The sequence below is a fragment of the Argiope bruennichi genome, chromosome 1 (assembly GCF_947563725.1).
Source record: "Argiope bruennichi chromosome 1, qqArgBrue1.1, whole genome shotgun sequence".
In the NCBI taxonomy this organism is placed as follows: domain Eukaryota; kingdom Metazoa; phylum Arthropoda; class Arachnida; order Araneae; family Araneidae; genus Argiope; species Argiope bruennichi.
The window spans coordinates 7664264-7692129 of NC_079151.1; the positions used below are offsets into that span (position 1 = coordinate 7664264).

A 27866-nucleotide genomic window follows, 5' to 3' on the forward strand; every position below is an offset into this window, starting at 1 on the left:
ATTGTAATGACTGATGATGTTGGTTATTCCTTTAAAGCATTTAATTCTGTATTTGGTCCAAATATAAAACATCTACTATTATGTTTTTTGTGCTTGGAAAAGGCAGTTAACTTCAAAAGTATGCAATAAGTTTTGCCGTCAATAAATGTTACATGAGTTATTAAAAATATTGAAGGAAGTGTCTGAAATAAATTTTGAAAGTAAACTTTCAGTGTTTATCGACTGCTCATGCGATTTCCACATGGTAATACTAATACTAACAATTATTGCAAATCTTTTCACAATCAGTTAAAAACAATATATCTTGAGCGTAAGTATAATAGGTGAATAGATGATCTTGTTTCAACTCTTTTGAAAATGGAAAGGGATCAATTTTTAAAATATTCTTGTAACAATATTAATAATATTTCTACTCATTCCAAGTTCACAAAAACTGTTAAAGAGAAACATAACAGGGCTGTAAAGATTCAGAATATAGATGTCATTGAATATGACAATCATTGGGAGGTTAAATCTCAATCTGTAAAAGGAAAGATATATGTAGTAAAAAAAAAAATTGCAGATGCTTGTTTTTTATTGGATCAATGCAGCTTTAAATGTTCAAATATTAATTGTGTGGCATTGTGCAGTCATTTGTATCATTGCTCTTGCGAAGACTGCAGCAACTTGTGTAAGTACATACATAAAATTTATTTAATGTCTTCAAACTTAATATGTACACAACTGGTGATTTTCATAAATTTGATGAAGAAAATAGTTTTACAATTAATTCTGATTTTTTAAGTGAAAAATTAAATCCCAACATGTTATCTACTGAGAAGTGCAGATCAAAGGAAGCAAAGTGCAAAAAGCTATGTTCGGAAATATTAGAATTAATAGAAATTCCTCAGATTAAAAAAAAATCATGTTAAATAATGTAGTTAGTATTTGAATAATTGCTGGTTTGATTGAGGTTTTGAATCTTAAAAATAATCTGGCTTCTGTTACACCTAAATTATATGTTGCACACAATCAAAAAATTAATCCTCAGATTAAGTTTTAAAAATCTTCTCATAGAAAAAAAAGGAACTGCTTGGCCCATTAAAATTGCAATAAGAAGCAAAAATTAAATGAAGAACTTCTTGATGAACCTAATAATCTTTTTGAACAAGAGGCAGACTTAAAATCCTTTAATGTTAAAAATTCTGAATGTGTTAATCTTTATGTGTTTCATAGATTTAATAAGTTTAATGTCACAAATCCTACTGCTACAATATTAACTATTAATAATATTGATCTTTCATTTTATATGTTAAAATCTTTAGATCCATATGTTACGGTCAAAGAAGAAAAATATCTTAAATCAATATCATCAAATTTTGAAAAAGGTTGGCTATACAATTCAGTTATTGGTGCATTTAATTTTGTATTAACTAGAAGTTTCACAAATTTCAAAGCTATAGAATCTTTACACTCTCTTCTGATTTTTAATTTAAAAAAAAAAAACATTCTTCAATTTCCTGGGATTTGAGAAATAGCAAATTTTGATTTTCTTATAATTCCTGTAAATTTAAATTCCCATTGGACTTTAATTATAGCTGATTTGCAAAATAAAATATTTGAATATTTTAACCCATTTTGTTATAAGCCAGATAAGGTTACCTCAACATTAATAAACTGTTAGTGTATAGTATTAAATTATTTGCTCGATTCAAATAGCCACTGGCAGATTCTTTTTCCACCTCATGTAAAAGAAATAGATTATTTTAATTGTGGTTTCTGTATTAGTTACTGTGTGTATAAAAAATTAAAAAAAATTTCATTGACTGAAAATTTCGATATAGTTGCGTTTAGAGCATTAGTGTTTGTATAAATCCCTGCAGGCTTAAATTTTTAAAATGCTAGTTTTGTTTTGAATACACATTTTCAGTATTGTATGCTCACTACATCTCTTTAAGTAATTAAAAAAATGGGAATTGGACTGTATACCATTAATATTTTAAACTTAAATTAATAAAATTCCCATTGGTTGGTTTTAGGTAATTGTCTAGATATTTTCTGGCTTTCACTTAAGCTTTTAACTTTTAGGAAAATTCCTTATTTATTTCAGTTTCAGTAGCAATCAAAAGCGAATTGTTAGCGTTGCATTGATGTGAGAATGGAGAACCCAACTTCCTGGTAAGTATATGAAATTTAAATCTGTAATATAAATTAAAAGATTATGATGTGAATTCTAGATATTGAAGTGTGTGCTTTTTTATGTGCTTGAAAGGTTGAAAAATTGTTAAGTATTAATGTTGTTGCTTGCATTATTAAAAATCCCATTTTACTTATTTTTTCTTCTAATAAAGGAATAACATTCCCAACGGTTGGGTTTAAGTGATTGTCTAGATATTTTCTGGCTTTCTCTTAAGCTTTTAACTTTTAGGAAAGTTCCTTTTAAGAATTTTAGATTCAGCTAAAGAAATCAATTCTGCATTGAAATTGGAATGCAGAACTAATTTTTATGAATGTTCAAGAACCTTTTTAAATGTGGGAAGCATTATTTAATGTAAGCTGAAATGTACTGTAAATTTTTTTGAGTAATAGGAAATGAAAATTGAATTAAAGTGGTTTTCATTTGCATCTGAAATAATCCTCTTATAGGAATTGAAAATGTAATCATATTTTATTAAAATTGTTACATTTTCTTGTTACTTATTATTTAACTTATTAATTAACAGCCAACTGAAAAGTCGTATTCACATTCTTAATCTTATTTTTAGATCTTTTTGTTGTTGTTGTCTTTGTTTTTGGCAATAACCTTTGAATATTACAACAACAAAAAATAAATGTTTTCAATTTTCAGTCAGTTTTTAAATAATTTAAACATGTGTTTCAACGATATGTTTATACACACACACACACACGACATATAACATGCAAAAATGCATTATGCTTGTATGAATGGAAAAAAAAATATGACATTTCAATGTTTTGCTATTATGTTAACAAAAGCTCAAATTAATAGGCTACAAAAAAACTAAAACTTATAGGCTCACAAAAAAACTAAATCTAGGAAAATGTAACTCTTAACACGTATCTATGAAATAAAATATGAAACATGGTATTTTTTAGAAGAACAAATGCAAGAAAAGAGTTTCTGTAACTTAAAATACCTTTTATTTATTCGATAGTGATAATCAGCTCAATGCCTTTGGAGTTTTCTTTGATCCATTTACTCTAAATATAATCAGAATTTGATCGTTGTAAAATCAAGCATATCTGAATAAATTATAAATACCAAAAGTTGTGATTTTATTCATCTTTTAGTATAGAAATATAGCCAATAAACAAAAATCATGTTAGAATTTAAAATTATCAACTTTATTAGATGTCCTTGCCGATATGGCTAGTTTGTCAGGATATTGGTTGTACTTAATTTCAATTATGTCCAAAATTAGACACTGTAGGTCAAATGATGTGGCCTGTAGATTCAACACACATACATTCATCTTAATTATTATTATAGTAGGGATTATTTTATTAAAAAATGGATCAAAAGTGATAAATCTTGCGCTTTTTACTTTTCTGACAGTAAAATAATTTTAATATATAAATATATAATATATTAAATGAAAAAAAAATGTTTACTTTACATCAAACGATACTTAGTTATATATTATAAAAGAACCAATAAAAAAAAAGAAATGTTTTTTATGATTATTTGAGGTGTTTTTTTAAAATTTAAAATCTAAAAAATACTTTATTTAAAGATTTATATCAGTGTATGTTTTCTACCTGAAGTATTCAAGGAAGATTGGCAAAAAATCATTACTCCTCTTCAAATTATGTTAATCATTTCAATAGCATATTACTAAAATAAGCAAAATATTAAAAATGATATTGCTTTATTAAAAAGATTCTTTACTTTTAATATTTGTTTATTTCTGTATAATGTATTTAAATTTATATGTTCTGTACTAATCTAAATGGTATGGCATGAAATAAGAAAGGTGAAATATTAAGAGAAAACTTCTATACGCATGCTAACGAATAACAGAAATGTGACTTAATTTTAGAAAATATATTCTCATAAACACATCTATCAATAATTGTCTTGTAAAAATGTTTATATCAATAACATAAAATTTGAATAAAATCATTAAGAAAGAGACTACATATATATATGCTCATTACTTTATTATTTCTTTCAACACTGTGGATGAGAAACCCTATTAAATAATACAGAACATTATTATTAATAACAATTTTTGTGTATGGCAAAAGCAGTGGTAGCGATAATGATTAGAATAATCTTATTTGCATTGTATATCATTTTTGATGAGAATTTTTAGAAGTATGCAAGTATACATTTATCATATATGTTTGTGAATTCTGTTATGGAATGGTTTTAGAAATTTGAGGGGAAAAATGTGAACCAACTATTCATTTTTAAGCTGTCACATATCTTATTGCTCAAAACAACAGTCTGAGCCATAGTAAATATGTTAATGGTCTAGTAGCTATAACAGTACATAAAAGAATTTTAAATAATACATTGTAAATGTAGAATGTATGTAGAATTGTATATATTTCCCAGACAGATTTCAAAAGTGAAGTACAAAATTATTTTCCTCTTTTGAAGTAGTTATAGAAATGAGCAATGATTTTCACTTGGCATGAAATAAGTTCACAGATACAGAACTACTGATATTCACCTTGCATCATTTTGAAATTAATACTATTGACAACTTATTTCCTAAAATAGGAATGAAGGTAATTGAAGACGCCTCGTGCAAAGAAGGAAGCATTGATACAGTGCTCGAAAAAAGTATAAGGATACGCGAAATCTAGAAACCTTGTTTACAGAATCGTATGCAAATTTTTTCAGCAAAAATAGAAGTAAAACTAAAATATTTTATGCGTAAAGTAATTAAAATTTTCAATTTTAAATCTGCTAAAATTTAAATTTTGATTTTTAAACCTAAATGGAAACGGAAAAAAGTATAAGGACATTGCTTTTTCTCCAGTAATTATTTAAAAATTTGCATATTTGAAAGCATAAAATGACAATTCCGAGTTAAAAGATTCATTTGCGAAAAGAATTTCCCACTCGGAGAATTTCAGTGTGAATTTTTAAACGATGTCCAAAGGAACTCAACTTACTCTGAAAAAGGAAAAATTGTTACTTTTCGAGAATGTGGATTAAGTAGATGGGAAATTTCAAAAAGAAGCAAGAGATCTAAAACGGTGGTTTATAATTTTCTAAAAAATCCTGGGATGTATGGTATGAAAAAACGAACTGGGAGACCAGAAATTCTCACTCGTCGACAAAAAAGAATGATTGTAAGGAGAGCTTGCGAGAAAAGAGAAACCGCAAATGAAGTTAGACAAAATTTGAGTTTACCATGCTCAACAAGGACTGTTCAAAATGTTTTGAGTAAACATTCTCAAGTTTCTTATGGGAAATTAGTGTCACACCCCCCTCTTACAAATCATCATAAGAAAAGGAGACTTTACTTTGCCAAAAAAATACATTTGTCTTGGTCAAAAGTGGGCTGATGTAATTTTTTCGGACGAAAAAAAGTTCAATCTTGATGGACCTGATGGTTTTCGTAATTTTTGTATGATCTGCGAAAGACCAAGAAAATGTTTTCCAGGCGTCAATGTGGTGGTGGCTCGCTTATGGTATGGGGTGCTTTTGCGGCAAATGGAACCACTCCAATTGTATTTATCAACCGTAAAATGGAATCGGACAGGTATGTTGATATGTTAGGAGAAAGTTTGTTACCTAACGCGCCACTAATTACTTCAGGGGACTATATTTTTCAGCAGGATAATGCTTCGATACACGTTTCTACGAGTGCAAAACTCTGGTTTGAAGGTAATTTTGTACATTTACTTGATTGGCCGGCTAGAAGTTCCGATCTTAATCCAATCGAAAACTTATGGGGACGTCTAGCTCGAGAAGTTTATAAAAACGGCTGACAGTATCAATATACACAAGATCTTGTCGTCGCTATCAAAGACGCTTGGGAAAAAATATCTGTGGACATTTTAAAAGATCTTTCAGAATCTATGACCTCTCGGCTTATTCAAGTGATTGAAAAAAAAGGTAGTTTTCTTGATTATGGAAACATTTTTTAAGTATTTTACAACATGTCCTTATAATTTTTTCCGTATTTCCTTTAATGTTTAATTTTGTAAAATCAATATTTTGACGCTAAATTATGTTTTTTATGTGGTGTAAGTGTTATCACAAAATTATGCAGCAGAAGTAAGAAATATAAAAAGTTCATTTAGGTGAAATGGAAATAAAGCATATTTTCATGCAATTACATGTTGTCCTTATACTTTTTTCGCGCACGGTATTAGTTTGTCTTTTATATGACATTTTTGAAATAAGCCAATATTTCCAGAAAGAAAAACATTTTTTTTTTTTTAGTCTATAAACCTTGTTTAATATGAGTTTGATATCTGCTATAAACAATGAGAGGAATTTATGAAAGAGTTAATCACTTTACAAGGCAATCGGAACAAGATTTTGTATAAATATTTAAAATAAATTATTGAATCCATGAATCAGGAATCCTTTTAATTAAATAAATGTTGGCTTGGTTATACTTATAATTTGATGCCACTTAATTGATACTGATAATTTGATGTCAGCTAATTACATATTTCATTGTTTTAAATTATGTACAAGTTAAAATTTTTGAATGTTGATTCCTTATAAATATTTCACCCTATAAGCCCTCTTCGATAGGCACCTGCTTCATGCGCTTTAAATCGGTTAAATGAGTTTAAAGGAGCACTCGTCGAGAAATACCTTTCACCCCTTAAACTCATTTAACCGCCCCAATGCACCCTGTCGAATGGGGCGTTATCGTTCTGTCAAGGCTCATACAGTTACAGCAGATTGTAAGTAAAACGGGTAATGCAAAATATCATATGCGCATATACATTGCAAATAATGTAGAAGCATGTAATTTAAACCTATCAAATGTTTTAGTAGATTTAACCCTGAAGCTATGACTGAGATCGCTGTGAAAGGATTAAACTACAGCTGACTTTTAGAGACTCTTAAAAATTCCAACTTCTTTCAGGACTTGTTCGAGTGCTTGATCTGTCCTGATCGAACTTTCGACAATGATCGAATTTTCAGGATTATTAAGAACCAGTCATGACACTTTTTAAAATTGTTTGTTGCATTGTTTTCTATATTAGTGAAAATATGTCTTGGGTTTTTTCCCACTTTTCTTTTTAATCATCCGCATGCCTTTCTGTAGAATGCGATTTTATATTTCTAAAAATGTATAATTTTTCTAGTTTTATATCTTCAAAAATGCTCTTTTTCAGTTTCATAATATATTATTTTATTTAATTATTTTATTTTGTATTTATGATAAAGATTATTTTTTTATGGATAAATATTTATTATTGCGATTTGTTTTAGTTTATATGATTGAAATGTATGTTATACTTTATCTATTTTTCACGCGGTTTAAAAATATGTTCCTTTCTTTCCTATTTTTATTCATGTGCTTTATTTTATTTTCAAGTATACAATAATTTGAATTGATTTTAAAAAGCTTGCATTTCATTCAGAAACGTTTTATAGAATTATTATTTTTCTGATTTTAAATTAAAGATTATTTTAGTCGTAATTTTTCAATTTTAACGTTTTTTAAAATAACGTTTTTTTTTTTTTTTTTAATTTTTCCCTTCAATTTAATTCTTCATATTTTATTATAATTTTCAATTTTTCATTTCATTTCGAATTTAATAATATGACAAAATGTTGATAGAATAATTAGAAATAATACGCAGTTAGATAAAAATAATTAGACAGAATTTTAATATTCAGAAACGTTACGTTTTATTTGAGTGTTGTCTATTTTTTTCGTTGAATTTATGTTAATGGTCATACAGGGTGTCTCAAAAGCCTTGACCGTGGCTTTATTCCTTAAATATTTATCATAGATATATACTGTAAATTACAAAGTTGTGTAAAAAAAAAAAAAAAAAGAGGCGCAAAATGTGATGAAATCGATTAAAATTTTCAGCGGATTAAACTTAAAAGAATACAAAATTTAAATTCTTATACGGACCCCTTATAAAGAAATTCCCAGTGAGTAAATTGTGCCCAATCCTTTAATAAGGTCATGTACAAAATTTCAGCATTTTATCATGAAAACTCTCAAAGATATGTTAAAACAAAGTTTTTGAAGGGCCAATTATAAATTAAAATGCAAATGCTTACAGCTTCAGTGCAGATGACGTGAAGCAGGAATGCATCATAAGCAAATAAAATACATATCTTTAGTTTTCAATACAAATTTTAAAATCTGTGCTTCCTGAAAAGTGCTTAAAATTTTATATCATGAATTACAGAATATAACTTAAAAATCTTTCTTTTAAGTAATCTTTCCTTTAAGTTATTATTTCTATAAATCTTTAATTCTTTTGTAGCAATAAATAGCAAAATTATTCTTTATTTATTCAATCATTCCTTTCTTTGTTAATTTGTGTACGACCCCTAAAACACGAACATCCGACACGATTTTTCCTATTAGCGAACAGCGAATCTAGGCATCGAAAAATAGTTTAAGTTAGCATTTATGTAGTTTCATATCTTTGAGACTTTTTGGGATAAATTGCTGAAATTTTGTACTTGACCTAATTATAGGATGGGGCACATTTTACTCACTGGGAATTTTTTTGTAGGGGTCCATATAAAAATTTAAATATTTGATTTTTTGAAGTTTAATTCCCTGAAAATTTAAATCGATTTCATAACATTTTACACCTATTTTTACACAACTTTGCAATTTGCAACATATGTTTATGATCAGTATTTAAGGAATAAAAGCCGCGGTCAAGGTTTTTGAGACACCCTGTATATAATTGCAGATTTTTTTATTTATTTTATCATGTTGTTTCACAACTAAACAAAATTGGACGACTTATTCTAAAACTTATTATGAATAATGAAGTAATTAGAATAATGATAATGATTAGAATAATGAAATGGAAGAAACTAACGTTTTTTGAATTAGCAGTGAAAAAGGTAACATTTTAAAAATTATTATACTATTGAAAAAACTAAATATGATAAATTGTAAAATGTAGACATTTCTTCGACATGGATACATTTTATTCAAAGGGATTAAACGCAATTATTTTTTAATTATTTTTATTGCAAAAAACACGAATATTTTTATTATATGAAATAAAAATTCCTTTTATTTGGAGTTGTTCTGATTAGACAATATGTTAAAAGATGCTATTCATAATTTATAATAGCATTAAATAAATAATGAAATTCGATATACCTAAAAATAACAATGTATGTTAGATGACATATCGCGATAAGGAAGTCAAAGTTACACAGCCCTAATCGATACTTACATACAGCTGGTCAAAATGAAAACCGCGTATTTCGAAACCTCAAAAACCGCTGCTCCCCATCAAACATCGTTGTGCTGAAGGCTACTGAGTCATGTTGTGGAATAACTGGAGTTCGATATACTTCTTCCTTTGAAAATTCCCAAAGAAAAAAAAAGGAGATCCGATGATAACAGCGATCTCCCTGTCCAGTCCCGGGGTATTGCATTATTTGAAACCTCTTTGCTTAAGACACGCGCCTACCATCCATTTTTTAAAAACTGCTCTCATTACGTAACTGAGGGTGCAATTTCTTTTGTAATCCTTTATTTTTGAAAATATCTATTCCTCATCAGTTTCGATATTTTGCTATATTCAAGCATGAAAAATGATTCCTCATGCACCGGATGTGACTTCGTATATCCTTGTATTTTTCGAATTTTATCAGTTGCAGAAATATGATTCCCGGACAATTTTAACGTACCGAGAATGAGTATTCTCGTTTTGCACAGTTTGTTCGAAATATCTTGATATCCTGTATTATTGAACTTGATTCGTTGAAAATCAATTTTTTTTTTCAATACCAGGCATGGAAATTCATTTAAAAAATGGTGGAATGCATTTAAAAAGTGGAAGGTTGCAATGTGTGTATTTATCGTGGGTCTGTAAATTCACTACTCTCCCCTTATTTCCTTCTTTTTTATTCTTCGATTAATTTTACAAAAATGTTTAAAAAATGAAATTTTGTTTTTAGTGAAAAGTGCGCCAATGCAAACAATATAGCTGTTTTAGGCCTTATCTATGATGACTCTTTCATCGAGTTGTCATACTTCCGCGAATATAAACAAAATGAAAGCATTCAGAGGCATTATAATGCAGAAATGATAAACAACTCAAGTGCATTAGTTGAACGATGCAACATCACATTTCTAAAATGGAAGGTATTATCTAATGAGAAAACCACACAATTTAGGAGTTAATCAATCAATCATTCATTGAATTCCTAAAAGTCCCCACGAGTTTCAGCGAGTGAGTTACTATTGAAATCTATTCGGGACCGAAATTCAAAGTCAAAGATTTTTGACGATTGCAATGCTTCCCTGGACTGTTCTTCGCATACCAGAGAGGTTATTAATTTTGATGGTAATCGCTCGGTCTTTCTCTGCTCCGTACTTTTTGTGTTCTGTTGCACTTGGCAGGTGTGCAGTCGGCGGAATTATCAGACGGGTGGGGTGGAAGAGGTATGGAAATTGCGAGATTTCCCATTCGAAGAGCGACGTGCTCAGAGGCCGTGACTCAGCTGAAGTTGGGGACATGAATATGGAATGAAGAAATAATAACAATAAAAAAGGAGCAACGGTAGCTGAGCCCCCCCCCCCTCTCTCTCAAAACGATCGATATTTTTATTCGTTGCGGTCTGTGATTACGCACGGGAAGAGGACAAAAGTTTTGCCCATCAACGGCAGAACGGAACGAAACAGAGTCGAGTGTCAGATGTTTCGCCATCAGGTAAGATTTTGATTCCTAATTTCGCCGGATATTGTTATCAATAATTTAATTACAGAATGTAACGTGAACGTGGCTAATTCAAATCCACCGCAAAACGATTTTTTTTTTTTTTTTTTTTTTTGCTTTGAATTTTACATCAAAATGATACCGAAACATCGTCTATAATAATCTACTCAAATTTGCTTTGTTTAACTTAAATTAAATATTTTTTTCATTATTTTAATATATTCGTGTCTTTGTTCTCAGTGACTGTAAGCGAATAATGTTTCAAGCTCCTTCAGTCAATCGAGGACTTGCTGAACAGTTGTATTGAATCAAAAAAGGAATAAAGAGTTCCTAATCTTTTTAAAAATTTTGAGTAAGTTTTTTGTAACCAGTATTGTTTATTTTGAGGTTTTATTGTACTGTTGTTGTATCAAAAATGATAAGCATTTTTTGTTTCTTAAATCTATTTACTTATTTATTGAAATTATTGTTTTTAAAGTCATTTAATTTTTAAAATTATTTCTTTATTTTTTATGAATTATGATATAATGTTAGTTACATTATACTGATTAAAACTTTTACATGTGACAGAGCAGTGCGTGTTTAATTAATTTCTATCCAAAACTTCTCGTGTGCGCGGACTGCATGTCTGTGTAAGGAATTTGTGCTACGATTCTCCCGACAAAACAGAATTTTCTGTCGGGACTGGAAGCACGCTTTTCAACACTGATTGGAGATTTCGATGAGTCAGCAATCACAGCCTCAAATATTATGGCAACATATAAAGCCGCCAGTCGCTTGCAAAGTGCTATAAAAATTCATTCCCTCCTGTTTGAAAACGCAGTGTTTTCATTCTTCACGTAGCTACTAGTTATACTGATTAAAACTTTTACATGTGACAGAGCAGTGCGTGTTTAATTAATTTCTATCCAAAACTTCTCGTGCGCGCGGACTGCATCTCTGTGTAAGGAATTTGTGCTGCGATTCTCCCGACAAACGTGACGGGTTAGCTTCACGAAAATCAATGATCAAATGTTTTATGAATTGAGTCATCTTTATTTGTAAAATCTGCATCACTGTTGACAAACTCTTCATCGCCATGGACGTGCACTTAGCGAAAATAGATATTGGGATTTCATTCAGTTAAGTTGTGAGCGGTAAGCTGGAATACCCTGTGGTAATTATATTTTACTTTGTATACCTTGATGTTTTCACTATACAAAAATAATAGTCCATTAGGTCCTTTGATTCTGTCGAAGATTATCGCAAGCAAAATAATAATAATAATAATAATTTCGTAGAAGAAAATTTATTGCAATTTAGATACCCCCATGCCTATTTTAATCAAAAAGTGCATTCTAAATAAGTATTTTGGATAATTTTTTTGTAAAGAACATCAAATTTTATCCTTCCAGCTCATGCCGATTTTGAATTATGTTCACCAGTACACAAACGTTTTTTGAGTCGTAGAGCGATCTGAAACATGCAGATTCCTCTGATCTCACATATTACGTCAGTCTATGAGACCGAGTCTTGACGATTACGATACTTTCTCTTCGTAGATTTGGAGACCTGATTCCACAAATGTTTCAGTAAACTCAGGGTTGTCTAAAATGATTCATTAAAAATCAAGATCGGCATTTTTGGGGATTACAATACTTTCTCTTTCGAGACTTCGTGCGAAAGAAAATAAAGAAATTTCTTTCCGAAAATACGAGAGTGATTTTATTGGAAAAAAATCAATGAATAAGATCATGATGAAATTATTTAAAAAAGATTATTTAAGTGAAAGATTATTTATATTTAAAAAAAAGTTTCTCTGAATGCTGCAGAAAATTCTGGGAGAAAACAACGTATTCTTCATATTTCGATGAAAAAGTTTTTTAAAGCAGGATTGCGCTGTTCATTATTTCCTGAAACATGATTGTGCATTGTTAATTCGATTTTCTCTGCTTGAGGACATCACAACACGATCCTGCTAATGAATGAAAAATAAATAATCTTTGCTTCTCTTTGCTACTCAATCAATCGTGTTACTCAATTTTCATTATGAGCAACGCAGTCGATTGGTAACAGGTAAATTTACATGCTCTCTTACTTTCATTAAACACTCATTGGTTTTATGCCAGTTTTTTTAAAAAAAAGTTTTTAAATGTATATTTTATTTTTTATTGCATTTGTTCAATATCTACTAATGTAGTATAGTTTAGTTAGTCTTAGTCTTGTCAAATAAGTTGAATAAATATAGTTTTGTTTTCTTGTAAACGTAGCTTAGAAAGTAATGCAATATTCAGAAAATGGAAACTCGAGATTTGGTGTGAATTCTCGTGTTCCAATCTCCCTCAGCCGGAAAGCTCATCTTCTAACGATGTCTGCCTGAGCACACGATGACGTCTGTATGTTGGACCTTCAAATCTGCTTTGTTGTTGAATCCAAATCTCACTCATCTCGTTTTTGGGTCATCGCGCTCGCAGTAAAAAACCGATTAACCCTTTGACGTCCGAAAATTGATTTGATCTACAGTTGTAATGATATTTTCAGTTACATGCATCTAATGACTTGTATTTTTAGTTTACATGATTCGATTGAAAAACATTCTATAAACGAATTTCGTCCCAGATTTGATAAAAATGTGCAAATTGGAAAAAATGCCATATACCGAACATGTATTTAGCTTGTTGCATTTATCAGTTATCATGTTCAAAGGCTGAAAGAGAATTTCAAAAGAGGGTTTTGAAATTCAGGGATGCCTGTAAAGTAAAGATCCATCAAAAATCTCGTTTTTTTTTTTTTTTTTTTTTTTTTTTTTTTTTTTTTTTTTTTCCAATCACAATACTTTCTATTAGTATACTTTAAACACGAGTAAACCAAAATTATGTCGAAAAATAATAAAAAGAAACGTTCTTATGTTTAAAAAAAAGAAAGCAATATTTACGAGATAAACTGGTAAGAGAGATTCGTTATTATCAATAATATTTATGAAAATACTAGCCGCCTTTGGGCGACCAGCCAGTTCGCCGATCTTAATGCTGGTTAAAATTTTCAGTTAAATATTTGATGTAACTTGTCTTTAATAGCTTCTTCATCAAAATATTTTAAGCTTCAAATTTTGATAATCATATAATTCACTCGTACTATTAAAAATGCCTTAAGCCATAATGTACTATCTATCACTAATCAGCTTCCGTAAAATTTATACTTTAAATTAAAGTGGAAAAGATTGAATGAATTAATATAAAAACATTTTTTTCCTTAAACCACGCATTTTTTCAAATATTAATATAGAAAACAGAATCGTTCAGTATTTAAGTCTTACGTGAATTACAGAATAATTTTCATAATTTATGTATTATCTTAAGAATCATTCTACGAAAATTTCTCAGATTCATCATAAAATTCAGTTTATAGTCTTACTTTCAAAAGGATTTAAATGATGTTAATAAATATTTTAACTTGTTTTGGTGTATAAATATAGTTAAAAAAATATGAAATCTTAATTTTATGCTGTCTGATTTCTCCAAGTGCCATAGAAATAAGTAGGGCTTTGAAGACTACAGTCAAATTGCCTCTAGATTTTTTTTAACGAAGATGACTAATCACTTGTTTTGTGAAACTGAAATTTCGTCTTTCTTCAAACGAAAGAATTTTGATCAATGTTTTGGACACTTTCAGTAGATTTGCTAATATCGAACAGAACATTTATTCATAGAGAATGCTTTAATCTGTTTAAATTGAGTGTCTCATGTGTTGTATCCGACTCTGCAAGATAAAATGTAAATTTAAATAATTTTTTCGTTTCATTTGATTTATTTTCATTTTACAGACAAAATTATTATTATTATTATTTTGTTTCTCGATTTCTTATATTATTTCAGTTTTGACTTATGCCAGTATGTGTAATCATATTGATATGTTGCATTGTTCATAAAACCATTAAATATTTCTCGCCATTTCTTTATTTTTAACACCAATGTTTTTCAATCAATTTTTTAAGAACACATTAAAATTCTGGAGAAGATTTGATGTTTCCTTTTGCACATTAGAGCATTTTGCTGACAGAGTTTACATGCATAATACCCACATAAGAAGACAACTTTCAGTTAAAACCAAAGTATTATCATTAAATTCAGATTTGACGTCATATGTAAGTTTTCACTAAGAGCACCAAAAACATCTTTTATGCTATAATATGCCTTTATAAGATGACCACCTATCAAATATTACTCAATTTCTCGTTTTGATTTTCACCACTTTTCCCTGAATTTCGACCAACCAAAAATCATTTGAAACAACACTTTTTGATTAGGGTTCGCTTCATGATTTCGACGATCTTGTTTTTTTTTTTTTTTTTTTTGTCTGTTGAATTTTTCAAAAAGTAATGCAGATTTCGATCTGAAATTTTCAACAATGCATTTACTTCCTATATGGACCCTATTTCAGCTCAAATTAAAAGATAAATAAATAAAATATTTTTGAAAATTTATTCTTGACCTATAATTAAATTATCTGAATGTATTAGTTCATCTGTTAATTATCTTAACGGTTATAGTTCATTTCAAAAGTGTTTTTAATAAACAACTAATTTAAACTTTTCATCTCAAATTTATAATTTTTAATTTAAGAGGAGGAAAATCAATATTTCAACTCCTTTCTTTCCGTTACCTAAATATTTGATCTAGTTAGAGATGACGAATATTTTCAGAGCGGTTATTACGTAACCAATATCAAAAAATCACAAATACAAATGATCAATACTTTTCAAAGAGGGGTGTGATTCAAATTCTTGATACGATCTTACTGCTGATATTTCGATTACAGGTTTTGGATGACGATAGAAAGTAACAATCGATACGATATCACTGAAATTTGCCGGAGCGGTGACTTCACTGGAAAGTAACAATCGATACGATCTGTCCAATGGAAGCTCTCGAAAGAAATCTGTGATTGGATTGAAAAGTGAACGGACCGGTTATTGGAATTATCATATCGTATCATTGAATTGCATATCACTAAAATTTATCGGAGCGGTGATTTCACCGGAAAGTACGAGGCTTCACTGGAAAGTGCGAAGTCACCGCTCCACCTTACGGGAGTGACCGATATTCGTATTTGATGATGCACTATTCCATACAGATCATTTTTAATTGCTTGTGACATGATTGACTTTGATTACATGTACTCTCTTTACTGCTGGCGCCATCTATTGGTAGAATATAGGACTAAAGTAAGCATTTTAAAGAAATTACATATATTTTTAACTCATCTTTTCCAGAAAATGGTTCACTCTAATAAATAAATTAAATAAATAGTTGTGAGAAAAAAAATTTAAGATGTAAGCTGAAACAGATAAATTAATTCAATCACACGTTACTTAAATTAGTAAATTAAGTATTAATTACAATTAATAAATTTTATATTTAATATTAAGTGATAATTTTTAATTAATAATATGATTGAAATAACAGATATTTGGAACGCATATTTAAAAATAACAATAGCAATATTATTTGTTATTCAAAAAATCGTGGATTATGCATCTCTAGATCTAGTGGTATGTTTTAGATGGCCAACCCGGCAACTTAAAGCAATAAAGACGCTATTATGCCTTTTTCTAAAATGTCGATTGGCTTATTACATATTTCTTTGAATTATTCAGCACCATTTAGTAAGGGTTTCAAAAATTTCCCCCATGAATCTCTGGTGTTTTCATCCTTTTCGATTTTCGGTTTCCACAACCTTTTAATTTTCTTGCAGACATTTTTCACGAATGTCTAAGAAATATTAATAATTACAATATGACTAAATAGAATGTAATAATAATAAAAAAATTACATATTGTTAAATTACATAATATACTCACTGAGCGTATTTATTTTAAAATTATTATACTAGTTTTCTTATCCTTTTCTTATCAGTGAATGATGAAAATACAAATAAGTTATTTCATTGTGATATCGTGATTCGAGGCATCATGAAATTCTTAAATTCTCCTCCAAAAAAAAAACAACAACAACCGTGACTTCTCTTTTTGCTTAATGATTGCATCAAATGGTATTATACATTAAGAGTAAATCGTCTGACTTTCCGGTTGATCCACTAGTTCATCTAAGGAGTTCTACATCAATCGCTACCGTATCTTATTCTAGTTTTCCAATCAAGTCCCTAGGTCTGCATTCCTGTGGGCGCACTTTTTCTCACCCAAGGGCATCCCATCACTCGCCAATTTCTACAGTTTGACACCGAATTTTGCAAATAGATCATGTGGTTTATGGCCTTACTGATTAATGAGTTCATCCGGGCAGTTCAAGCGTAGGCTGTCGTGACAGTGGTGGTGCTGGAAGGGTAGACGAGAGAAAGTGTTGGATGTTCTAGGATGTATCCTCTCTGGGGTGTCTGAAAAGGCAAATTCCTGCTTTCTAATAGATTTATTCAAATTTTGCTCATAAGTGAAGTACACAAAGGGTTTTAGTGAAAGTATCGTAAAATTAATTAAATGGTACATTTTTTATGAGTGAAGGACATGATCATTTTTGTCATTTCGATCAACGCTGGGAATGTCAGCTAACGGATAATAAAACCGAAAATATTTCAAGGTACTGCGTGAATGTCTACAATTCTCCGCGTGCTCGTGCAGATGCAAACTAATACTTTCCTTCTTCCGACGCCAAAAGCGACCTGTTGTAGCGACTCTCTCTTATTTATTGAGCCATTTCTCCTCTTTTTTTCGGGAATTCTGGTGACCTGGCGCTCCAAGACACAGCCATACACCGGAAAAGAAAACGCTTACTTCATTCCATCTTTCTTTCAGACGCACGAAGGTCTAGGAAAATGTCTCGCTCTAGTCATGAGTGAAGCTTCAAAACATCTTCATTCGGGCAATCAACGGGAATGGGATGGTGGGCCGGCAAAAGATACAAAGCAGCAGTAAGAGGAAGGGAGGGGGGGGGGGTGAGATAAAATCTTAACTCGTTTGTATCCTTTTTTTTTAAAAAGTACAAGCATGCTAAGGTAGTATCGACTTTCTTTCAAACATTGATAACGACGAAGAATGAAAAAATTTATATTCAATCATGGACATCAATGACTCTCGCTTTCGATTATTTATACATTTTGGGTCTGCTTAACATCTACAGTTCTCAACTTTTGTAACATTACTATCTCCGTGGCATGGGATCCCATGTCTACCTGTAAAGAGTATCCTACAAAATTTCGTTTAATATGATATGTAGCTATTTAGCTGGATAATTCGATCTGCCTAACTGCCTGAAGGGCAGCGAAGCGACGGAAGGTAAAGATACCCAGGGCGCCACTCTCAAGACGCGGTCGCTACTTAGACAGATTTTAGTGAGCTTTTGTCATTTTTAAATCGGAAAAAAAAATCTTAGTAGGTCCCAGCAGTTCATTACCCTCTTTCCAACAAATGCGCCAGCAGAATGCCCTACTTTCTGTTATTTCTGTCATCTAGTGAAAGGTTTCCAGTAAGAACTTCGAAACAGCATATGTTTGGGCCGATAGCAAAATTTGAAAATCAAAATTTGTGACCGATATACAATTCTACTGTAAAGAGCACACACTAAAATAGATCGATCAAACATGGATCCGGAACTACTCTATCAGAGCCGGATTAGTAAGTAGACAAGTGTCTAATGATACAATCTCCAATACTACTTAGAAATGTAACAAGTTCTCCTTTTAAATATCCTAGACTGGTAATTGCATTTCAGATGCTAAATAATAAATTTCATCTTCAGCGTTCATAAGCAAAATTGAGAAATATAAATAGAAGAGTCCATTTAGAAGCTCTCCGGGAAGGAATGATAAACCGCGATGAGGAAATTTAAACATCTTGAAAATTCAATCAACGCATTTCATTAGAAAAAGTAACACATTTTTGGAATGTCATTTATAAAGAAAACAAAATTTTGTTTGTAAGCATCGAATTCTGTTCTGTTCCTGAAATTGAATGACTACTGAAATAAACGATTCGCTTAATGTGTCAACTTTTGCGATAGAAGTAAGCCTGTCGAATATTCCCGCTATTACCTACAAAAGTTTATAATATCAATAATTTAAATGAAATATAAAAGAACATTAAAAAATGAAGAGAAATAATACATTGCCGAGCTCCGATATTGTTTTCTAAACACATGATTTTATGGATAGTCTAAATGTATCTCGGGAAAATTTAACAGTGCTGTTGACTTTAGAGCGATCCGCACTGTTTATTCAAAATAAACACAGTAAGAGGTACTCCGTTGAAATGCTATACCGTTATTCAGTCTCTTAAATAAAGCAAGGCTTCCACATCTCCAAAGAGTCACTGTCAATGTCGTTTTTTATTTTTCTGTTAATATTACGAACTTATGTACCGTATTTGAAGAAATTTTGAAATCTACAAATCAAAAACATTTAGCGATCCAAATAATTTTTAATATTTTTGCCATTTTGAACAATTACATAATTATAGAGAATACATGTCAAGACACAGATAGAAAAAGTTTTTAGAATGATAATTTGCTCAGTAGAAAATTCCCTATCGAATAATTATTGTAATAATTTAAATTGCCATTTAAATATTATTTCGATAAAAAAATGTGATGCAATATATAGTTAATTGCCGCAAAACTCTTAATGTTTGAAAGATTAAGTTTACATTAAAAATTTTTCTACATAGTTAGCATTGAATATTATTATTATTGCTTACACTACAACTAATGTTTATAAAACCGTTTTGATGGTACTTATTTTTAAATTCATTTCTTAATAAATTGTTATTTTAAATAAAAGGCTGGGAAACTTCGTTCTGAAAATTTTTGCAAAAAAATGCCATTGAACTCTGCAATACACGTTTCTTCAATTGTGTTATATGACTTAATAATAAGTGAAAAATATTTCTCCTGACAGTTGGGTACCGATGCTGAAAGAACGAATTACGAGACAGTAGATTACCTGATATATTATCGGTAACTGTGTTAGAGGCTTCGTAAACTGAATGGGGTGAGCGAAGCGCATAAATTTTATTTCTTTCGTTATCATCAAATCAATACAGTTAGATTCTGTAAATGTTTTTATAATCATATAATTTATCGAAATTGAAAACAAATACTGTTCCTAAACACTACGCTTGAGATATTTTCCATGTTTTCAGATCTCACCAACAAATGTGCTCCAATTTGTTCGGTTTATTTTATTTGGTCCACTTCAGCCTGAATGAAAATATGTAGAGCTTTAGGCAATCAAATTTTCCATAACAACCTACCAAGACTAAATAATTTTTGTAGATTTTTATGAATTTATAAAAGCAGTTCTTAAATAAAAAAAAATCTGTAGTAAATAGAAATAAAAAAAAATCATACTAAGTATTCGCAGGTCACAATCAAAGGGCTTGGATTCAAAATTTAAATTTCAGTTTAAGCAAAATGTAAAAATAATTTTAACAAACCATTTTCTATCACATTTTATATCTATGTACAAATATAAACTGTCGACCTCCCGATGAATTTGATTTAAAATGCAATATAAAGGTTTGATTTTAAAACTGTAAATCGGCTTTTCGGTATCTAGGTAAATCGGAATTTTGACTTGCCAAGAGCGTACAAACAGATACAGACTTTGTATTTCTACCAAAAATTGGCAGATATCTATAATTTTGATGCTCATTTGATCCAATTTTGCTCGTTAAGTCACTTTCGTTTTTTGAGTATCGTGTTCATTGAGAGATAGACTGACAAAATAGATAGACATAATCCCAAAAGGGCGTTTTTCGGTCTCTGCGAACATTCTTAATATATTTCGTGTAAAAGGAGGCAAAGTACTGTGTTGAAACCCTCTGCAAAGAATCTGGTAAAGTGATCATCTCGAGCTGTAAAATGGAATTCTAATAATTTCTCACGATGACGTTTGTGTAAAAAAAGAGATGCTAAAATATGAGACATTTTCCACAGGATGCGAAAAGTCAAAACATGTAAAATATTTCAGATCACTACAGTCTTTTCTAATCCAGCGAATTCCCAACTACTAATTATTGATCTTGCAAATAATAGTAACAATAACTGCTGTCGGAAACTCCCTTCGTTATGAGTTTTGGTTTCTTTTAAAAGTCAATTTGCAATCTAAAACTTTTCTTTACATTTTTTATGAACATATAAAAACTCATTTCCCCTTTGCTTGTTTTTAACGAATCCTAGTTGGATTGTTTTCCAAAGAAAATCATTTTTTTTTTTGGAATTATTAAACATATTAGCTTAACTTCTACTGTTTACTAATTTCAACTCGGTTTCTAAATAAATATGGCAACTTTTGATTTTATTTTCTCTGAATTAGATCATTCTTTCATTTTCAGAAGTATGATCCTCCTGTGGAGCAACTGTGTCAGTAGCCAAGTCGAAGAGGAAGGTCTGCTCGTGGTGCTGTCCGTCGCCACGGCCACTCTCGCCTTTTTCCTTAACCTCCTGCAGCTAATCGTTATCGTACACCAGCGCTTGCTGTACTATCACAAGAATCTGGTAGTACTGCACTTCTGCCTTTGCGGCCAGCTCTCCTGTGCACCCGTTCTTTGTGGACTAATCGTGGCACCGCCCCTTTCTTCCTCTGCTCTGGCTCCAGTTTTGCACTTGTTATCTCTCTTCACCTTCGCGCCTCTCATCACTTTATTAGTGCTCCAACAGCATCCACTGGGCCGGCCACCCCGGGCCCTCACTTTCCTTCTGCTGCTTGCCTGGTGTCAAGCCCTTCTCATTTCTTTAGTACCCCTGACCGGATGGTACGGTACTCGTCCCGCTTCCTTTGCTGCCCTACTGTGCGCCCTCTATTTCCTACATTATCCTCTCGTCCTCATCCTACTTGTAGACTTATGTCTGAAAAGGCGATCCAACAGAATAGGCGTAGTGCCCGACGTCGAGTCCAGGGGCCATATCGTCCAGTCATCAGCAGTTAAACAGGATGGATATGTCTCGTCAGAGGGCCATTTACCTGTATACGTGCATTTATCGTCTCTATCTCCGCATAAGAATGAGAAATTCACAGAGGGTACTTCCTCTGATCTTAAATCTTTGACTTCCAATGACTTCCCAAACAAGAAGATTTGTTCTGATCCACGCGACCAGCCATTCCGGATGCGCAACGACATTCTCCTCGTATGCCTGTGGTCGGCTTGTACACTGCCCTTTTTTTGTCAGACAGCCCTCATGGCGGGGAATTCCCAGCAGGACTTCTGCGACGCACTGTTCTCTAATGAACGCACCGCCCTTTGGACTTCTTGGCTGACGATGTTGTTTGCAGCCATACGTCCAGTATTCCACACTCAATTGGAGGATGACTTGGGTGAAAGTACAGTGACTTTCATCAACGTTTTATGCCAAGTAAATGATCATTTACCTAATCTCAATCCTCCAGAATCTCCTTTTTAGATGAGTCCCTCATTTACATGTGCACCACTTCTCTTAAAAACAAAATTACGTCCATTAAAAAAAAAAAAAAAAAAAAACTCATTCTATGAACATTTGAGAACTGTGAAGATTCACTGACATGATCAAAAAATATATTTTTGTGAGTATCAAAACAGCCTTTCTGTAATAAGTTTTTGTTTTGTTTGTTGTTGTTGTGCATCCTCTGAAACTATTACCCAAAAATGAACAATCCTAATTGAACTTTGTTGTATCATACCTTCAGGTACTTATTTGAATTTTCATTTTCAGCGAAATTCGATGATATTTGCTTTATGATCTAAAATACTGCAAACTGACGACGATTATATGAAACTAAGTATTTCTGGCAAATCTATATAGTTGAATGAAATAGAGAACCATTATCAACACCGTAAAATTTCAAGTATGCAAAAACATTTCTTACGCTGGATTTTTATTCACTTTTATTAATTCGACTTTATATTTTTCAGAAATAGTATTTAGTAATCGATTTTTCATTCATTTACTGATGGGCAAACTCTTCCTTATTAGCACAAGATATTGTTCCGAAATCTCAATGACGTTCTTTGATATTCTGAATGTTGAGCAATATCGTGAGGATCTCGCAATAATGTTACTTGGTATTTCGTGCTAATAGGATTGTGTGTTCTCGGTAATAATACACCACTGCAATATTTATAAAACTTAATTATAAATGAATTAATTTTTATTTCCCTCGAATGGTTACGACTAGAAATAAATTTGGAAAAAAGAAACTGATTGCAAGATTCGATATTATTTATAACAATAAATTTTAAATCAGACTAAAAGTAGAAAATAATTATAAAAGTATCCTAATTTTTACTACATAATAAGTGCTTTTTAAAAACTGTTTTTATACTTAAATTAATTTTAATCTTATAAATGGTTTGTTACGTAAAGGATTGAAATGAGTGCAATTTTGACAAGAAAACAGAACATACTCGGATACAATTAACAATAGTAAACCTATAAAGCATTGGATGTTACGTGCCTGAATGTAAATAAATACTCTTGGATTAAGCAGACAACCTGGAAATAACCCCCAAAAGTTGGCTCGTTATTTCATGACAAATTATTACGGAAAAAAAAAAAATCGTTGGAGAGCTTCTTTGCTGCGCGACGCATTCAACTATTAAGTCAACCAATCCAATATTTATTTATTTTTAAATGTAAGGAAGGTCTTTAAATATGTATTGAGATTATTTATTAAATGCATCAGGAGTGGATTATTGTTGAAGGAAGCCATTCTTGGTTCTTCAAAGGTAGCATTAAGAACATTTTTCGTGCCTGTGAATTAATTCGACAACCCTTTTCGGCAGAAACAACTAGCTTTTTAAAAATGCCACATTTCTTAAAATTGAACAAATGAAGTTGGGATGAGAAGGTAAGTAAAATAAACAATTGATTGAATGCTAATAAGCGCTTGCATATTTAAAAACAAAAATAAGTGTAAAAATTTTAATATAAAAATATATTTATATAGAATTTTGCAGCATTCAAAATATTTTTAACTTGTTCATTCCATTTTATTTTTCAATTAAAATGATAATATTTATTATTCGAAACAATTTTTGAATCTCATAGCTTCTCGGAAAATTAACAGAATTTCAATCTCTGTCAATAACGAGATGAATGCGAGCATGCGCGTGCGCACTTTTTAGATTTAGAACACTATCCAATTTGGCAGAGGTTTATCTCGAAGGAGAGGAATAAGCATCTTGGAACAATTTTTTGTGACATTTTACTTAATTTTAGTCAGTAAAAGTTTGCCGAATTTTTGTCGGTTTTTCACCATGACTTCTGGAGTTATTGTAGAACAAAAGTGATTTTTATATCATCTTAAAATTTTTAAAAAAATTATCTTCTCAATGATATCAGTTTAGTTGTAATATATTTTTAAAGTCTATTTTTAATTAAATTTACATATATTTTTAAACGTATTTTACAGCAATATATAATTACTCTGTTACAAAGAGACTCAAATCAATTTTTTAGTTGATGATACAAATATTTCATACTGAATTGATGATAAAAGAATGTTTGCTTATTGTTCCATAATGAATGGGTTTTTATCTTAGAGTGTGCTTTTAAATTTGAAATAAATTTTTGAAATTTGATGTAAATTTGATTGTATTTCTACTTAAATTTTAATTTCACAAAATCAAAGAGTAAAAATTCTTTTTATCGCTTGACAGTTGTTTTTCTTATCACGACGCACTCCACTATTTGCAGAACCAGAGAAAATTCCACTGAATAATCCTCCCAATTATCTATTTAATCAATTTTGAAAACATTTTTATTCAGACATAAAATAATGCTAATGATTGTAATTTATAACCTTTAACTTTAAATAAAAATTATTAGTATCAGATAGAAAGTTTTTGTAATAGTTAAATTCAAGCACTTTCCTTTTACAGATTAGTTTAAATTTTAAGTGAGAAAACAGAAAATAAGAGAAACGCATTGTCTAAAAGAAGAGATTTTTAAAGCAGTACCAGTGCATGAAGTTTAATACTTTTCTGTGAAAGCTGTCAGAAACATTAAATAGTTAACAAAGAACTTTTAGAAATCCCGGCGAACAAGGTGGTCGCCAAACTTCGTCATTTTTTTTTAATTATATGATATTCAAAAACTAATTTATTCTAAAAATTCTTGATAATTTTAAAACAATATTATAAAATTTTAGAAAACATTGAGAATTTCAACTTGAAGCAAATTAAAAGGAAAGATTCAACATCTACAATATTTTTATTCAGTAGGAATTGTAATATTGAAGAAAAATTAATTTTTTCCATGTATGATATTCAATTTATAATTTTGAATGAATAAAATATCGACTTCTTAATTAATTGTTATGAAAGCTTCACTCAAATCTCACTTTTTGAGAAGATATTTCATTTAGTAGTTCGGATTTCATTGATGTGCAAGTTGTGAATTTTTTCCTTTTATGCGCACTCTTGTAACCCAAGTGCTAACTTCTAAACAGAGATTGGAAATTTGCATATAATTATAAATGATCTATTATTGTATTAAGTTAATCAACAGCCGTCTCGAGGAAACGCCTTCTCGATGCGACCACTGAATTGGCCTAAAATAATCTGTAAGATAATGGTATTCAGAGTCAATGGTATCTAGCTCGGTAACCTTTTAGTTGAAGAAGAATCAAACTCATTCTAAATGGCATTTCAGGTGGGTAGATGCTTTTATTTGAAAGGCAAAGCCAGCATTGTGAAATAGCATTTTCACATTCATTTTTTTCTTCCTTTTTGAACTGGAAAGGGAAATTTATAAGAATAAACATACGATACAATTTTTTTTTTTTTTTCTCCTCTCTCTCTCTTTCGTCTCTTCACGTAACTGCATATATCGCACAGTAAGCATTATTCACTTTCAGTCAAGAAAACTTTTTGTAAATTTTTATACTAAGTCATTTCATTTTATTACGTATTGTTTTTGCACATGTTATCATTATCCGCTGCTATTAATTTAGAAACTACTGTAGTCCTGTTCAGTAATTTATATTCAGTTTAATTGAAATATTTTATAAAGTATTTAAAAAATCCAGAAGATTAAGAATTTTGTTAAATTCGAACCATACTCAAAGTAGTTAAAAATATATTCTTAATTAAAGTCCAATTAAATAGTTTCATGATCCTGCTACAACAAATTTAGGTGATTTATTGCTATAACCTGTATATACTAAAATCCTAATGGAAATACAATACTATGTTTTCCAGAACGAGTTCTCAATGCAAATAAATTTAAAGAACCTCATAAAAATAAACTAAAATATTGACAAATCTTTGATTCAATATCAATTCAATTCAATATCTCAATAAAAAAAAGAGAAAATTAAGAGGCTGAAGAATCGTACTAAGCTAATTAATACTTAATTCGTTTTAATTAAATATAAAATTAAATCATATAATTTATTCCGAAGCTAAATTAGAGAAATGGTGCCCCCCCCCCCGTCGGTAAACCTCTGCCGCCGACTCTGCAAAAGAAGAAGGTTTTGAATTGGACTAATAAATAGGATGAAGAGCCGAACGAAAGTATTCGCAACGCAAAAATGCAGAGATCGTTACAATCGTGTGAAAAGAAACAGCGAGCATAAAAATTGGATATGATTAACGAAACAGATTATAAAATGCAGATAATAAAAAGATATATTAAATCTCTCGAATTCTTAAATTAGAAAATTGCTGTCAGGTTTAAATTTAAATTTGAAATAGAAGAGATAAAATTTCAAAAAATGCAAACATTTTTTTTTTTTCTTTTTTTGAAACCAAACATATATTTAAAAAAATATGACTACAGGAAGTCGAATCTTTCAGCATTCTAATCTTATCTTAACCACAGAATATTTTTTATAATTTTTGCGATATTTCAAAAAATTATTCATTAAAAATTTCTTCGATTCATCGTAAAATTCAGTTTTACCGTCAAAAATATTGAAATGCGCTAAATAATATTTCATTTCATTTTAATCAATCAAAGCACTTCTGAAAAAAATTTATGAAGTCTACATTTTATACAGTCCTTCGATCCTATAATTCATGTTCATTAAAATATCTTCACAATTTAATGTTTTAATTTTCAATGATCAAGCATGACCGAGTTATAAAACTGTGAATATCATTCTTTTAGACAGTTTTGGAGAAATCCAAGTTCTGAAAATTCAGAAAGCTCAGGTCTAAAACTGCGTGTTTTTACAGAATAAAGACATTCAAATTTTCATAACTCAATCAGTTTTAATTGCAAAAGAGTGGAACTTTTTTTTTATTTAAAATAATAGGTCCTCAAAAATATTTTGTTTGTTATGAGCAGAGAATCTGTATAAAAAATTAAAAATTCGTAATTCATCGGAGCATTTATTGATTCAAACTATGGATTGGTCTCAATTGGAAGGGTCCATGTACTCAAGGAAGAGAGCCTACGTAGACATTCAACGCGTCTTTAAAGTCTGGTGATTTGACGCAATCACGGGCATATCTAAAGGGTTTAGCAGAAATTGAATACAACTAATATTCCCCGAGCTCATCACAGGCGGCTAATATTACAATAATTTTATTTTGCAATAAATAAGACAATCAGCATAAATTGAAATCGGTGCTTCGAATAAAAGGATTGCGAGACATCAAATTTATAACTTAAACAAATGAGAAGAAAATAGAATGACTAATTTAGTTATTTCAAGCGGCTCGTTGAGTTTGTGACTGTGAATAGGAGAATATTAAATTTACATATATTCCTAAAAATTATCTCAAAACATCTAAAAAAACAAACAAACAGATAAGATACAATTCTATTTTCTTACAATAACCAATTTCTGTTAAATATGAGTTATTTTGTGTGAAATTTATAAAAGGAAGAAGTAGAGGATAACCGTCTGTTGATGTTTTATATTCGTTTACACAAATATCAAGAATTCACGAAGAAAATATTGTTGCTAATAAATGAATGTCAAAGCTTGAAAATTGAAATCGGATGATAGAGAAAAATCAGAAGATGTTATTATTGAATTTTTGCCTCATTTAACGTTTAAATTAACTTTATAGTTGTTTTCGATAGAAGTGT

General features: G+C 30.3%; 1 protein-coding gene across 2 annotated transcripts; it reads left to right on the forward strand.

Moving 5' to 3' along the window:
• Nucleotides 1-10690: 10690 nt before the first annotated feature.
• On the forward strand, nt 10691-24290 carry LOC129966400 (uncharacterized). Of its 2 annotated transcripts, XM_056080846.1 has the most exons (3): nt 10691-10857; nt 11104-11215; nt 21185-24289. In XM_056080846.1, the coding sequence occupies exon 3, from the start codon at nt 21189-21191 to the stop codon at nt 22248-22250; it is 1062 nt and encodes a 353-aa protein (XP_055936821.1). In that variant the 5' UTR covers nt 10691-10857; nt 11104-11215; nt 21185-21188; the 3' UTR covers nt 22251-24289. The 2 variants fall into 2 exon arrangements, with proteins under 2 accessions (XP_055936821.1, XP_055936873.1); XM_056080898.1 differs by lacking the exon at nt 11104-11215 and having other exon boundaries at nt 21185-24290.
• The last annotated feature ends 3576 nt before the right edge of the window (nt 24291-27866 follow it).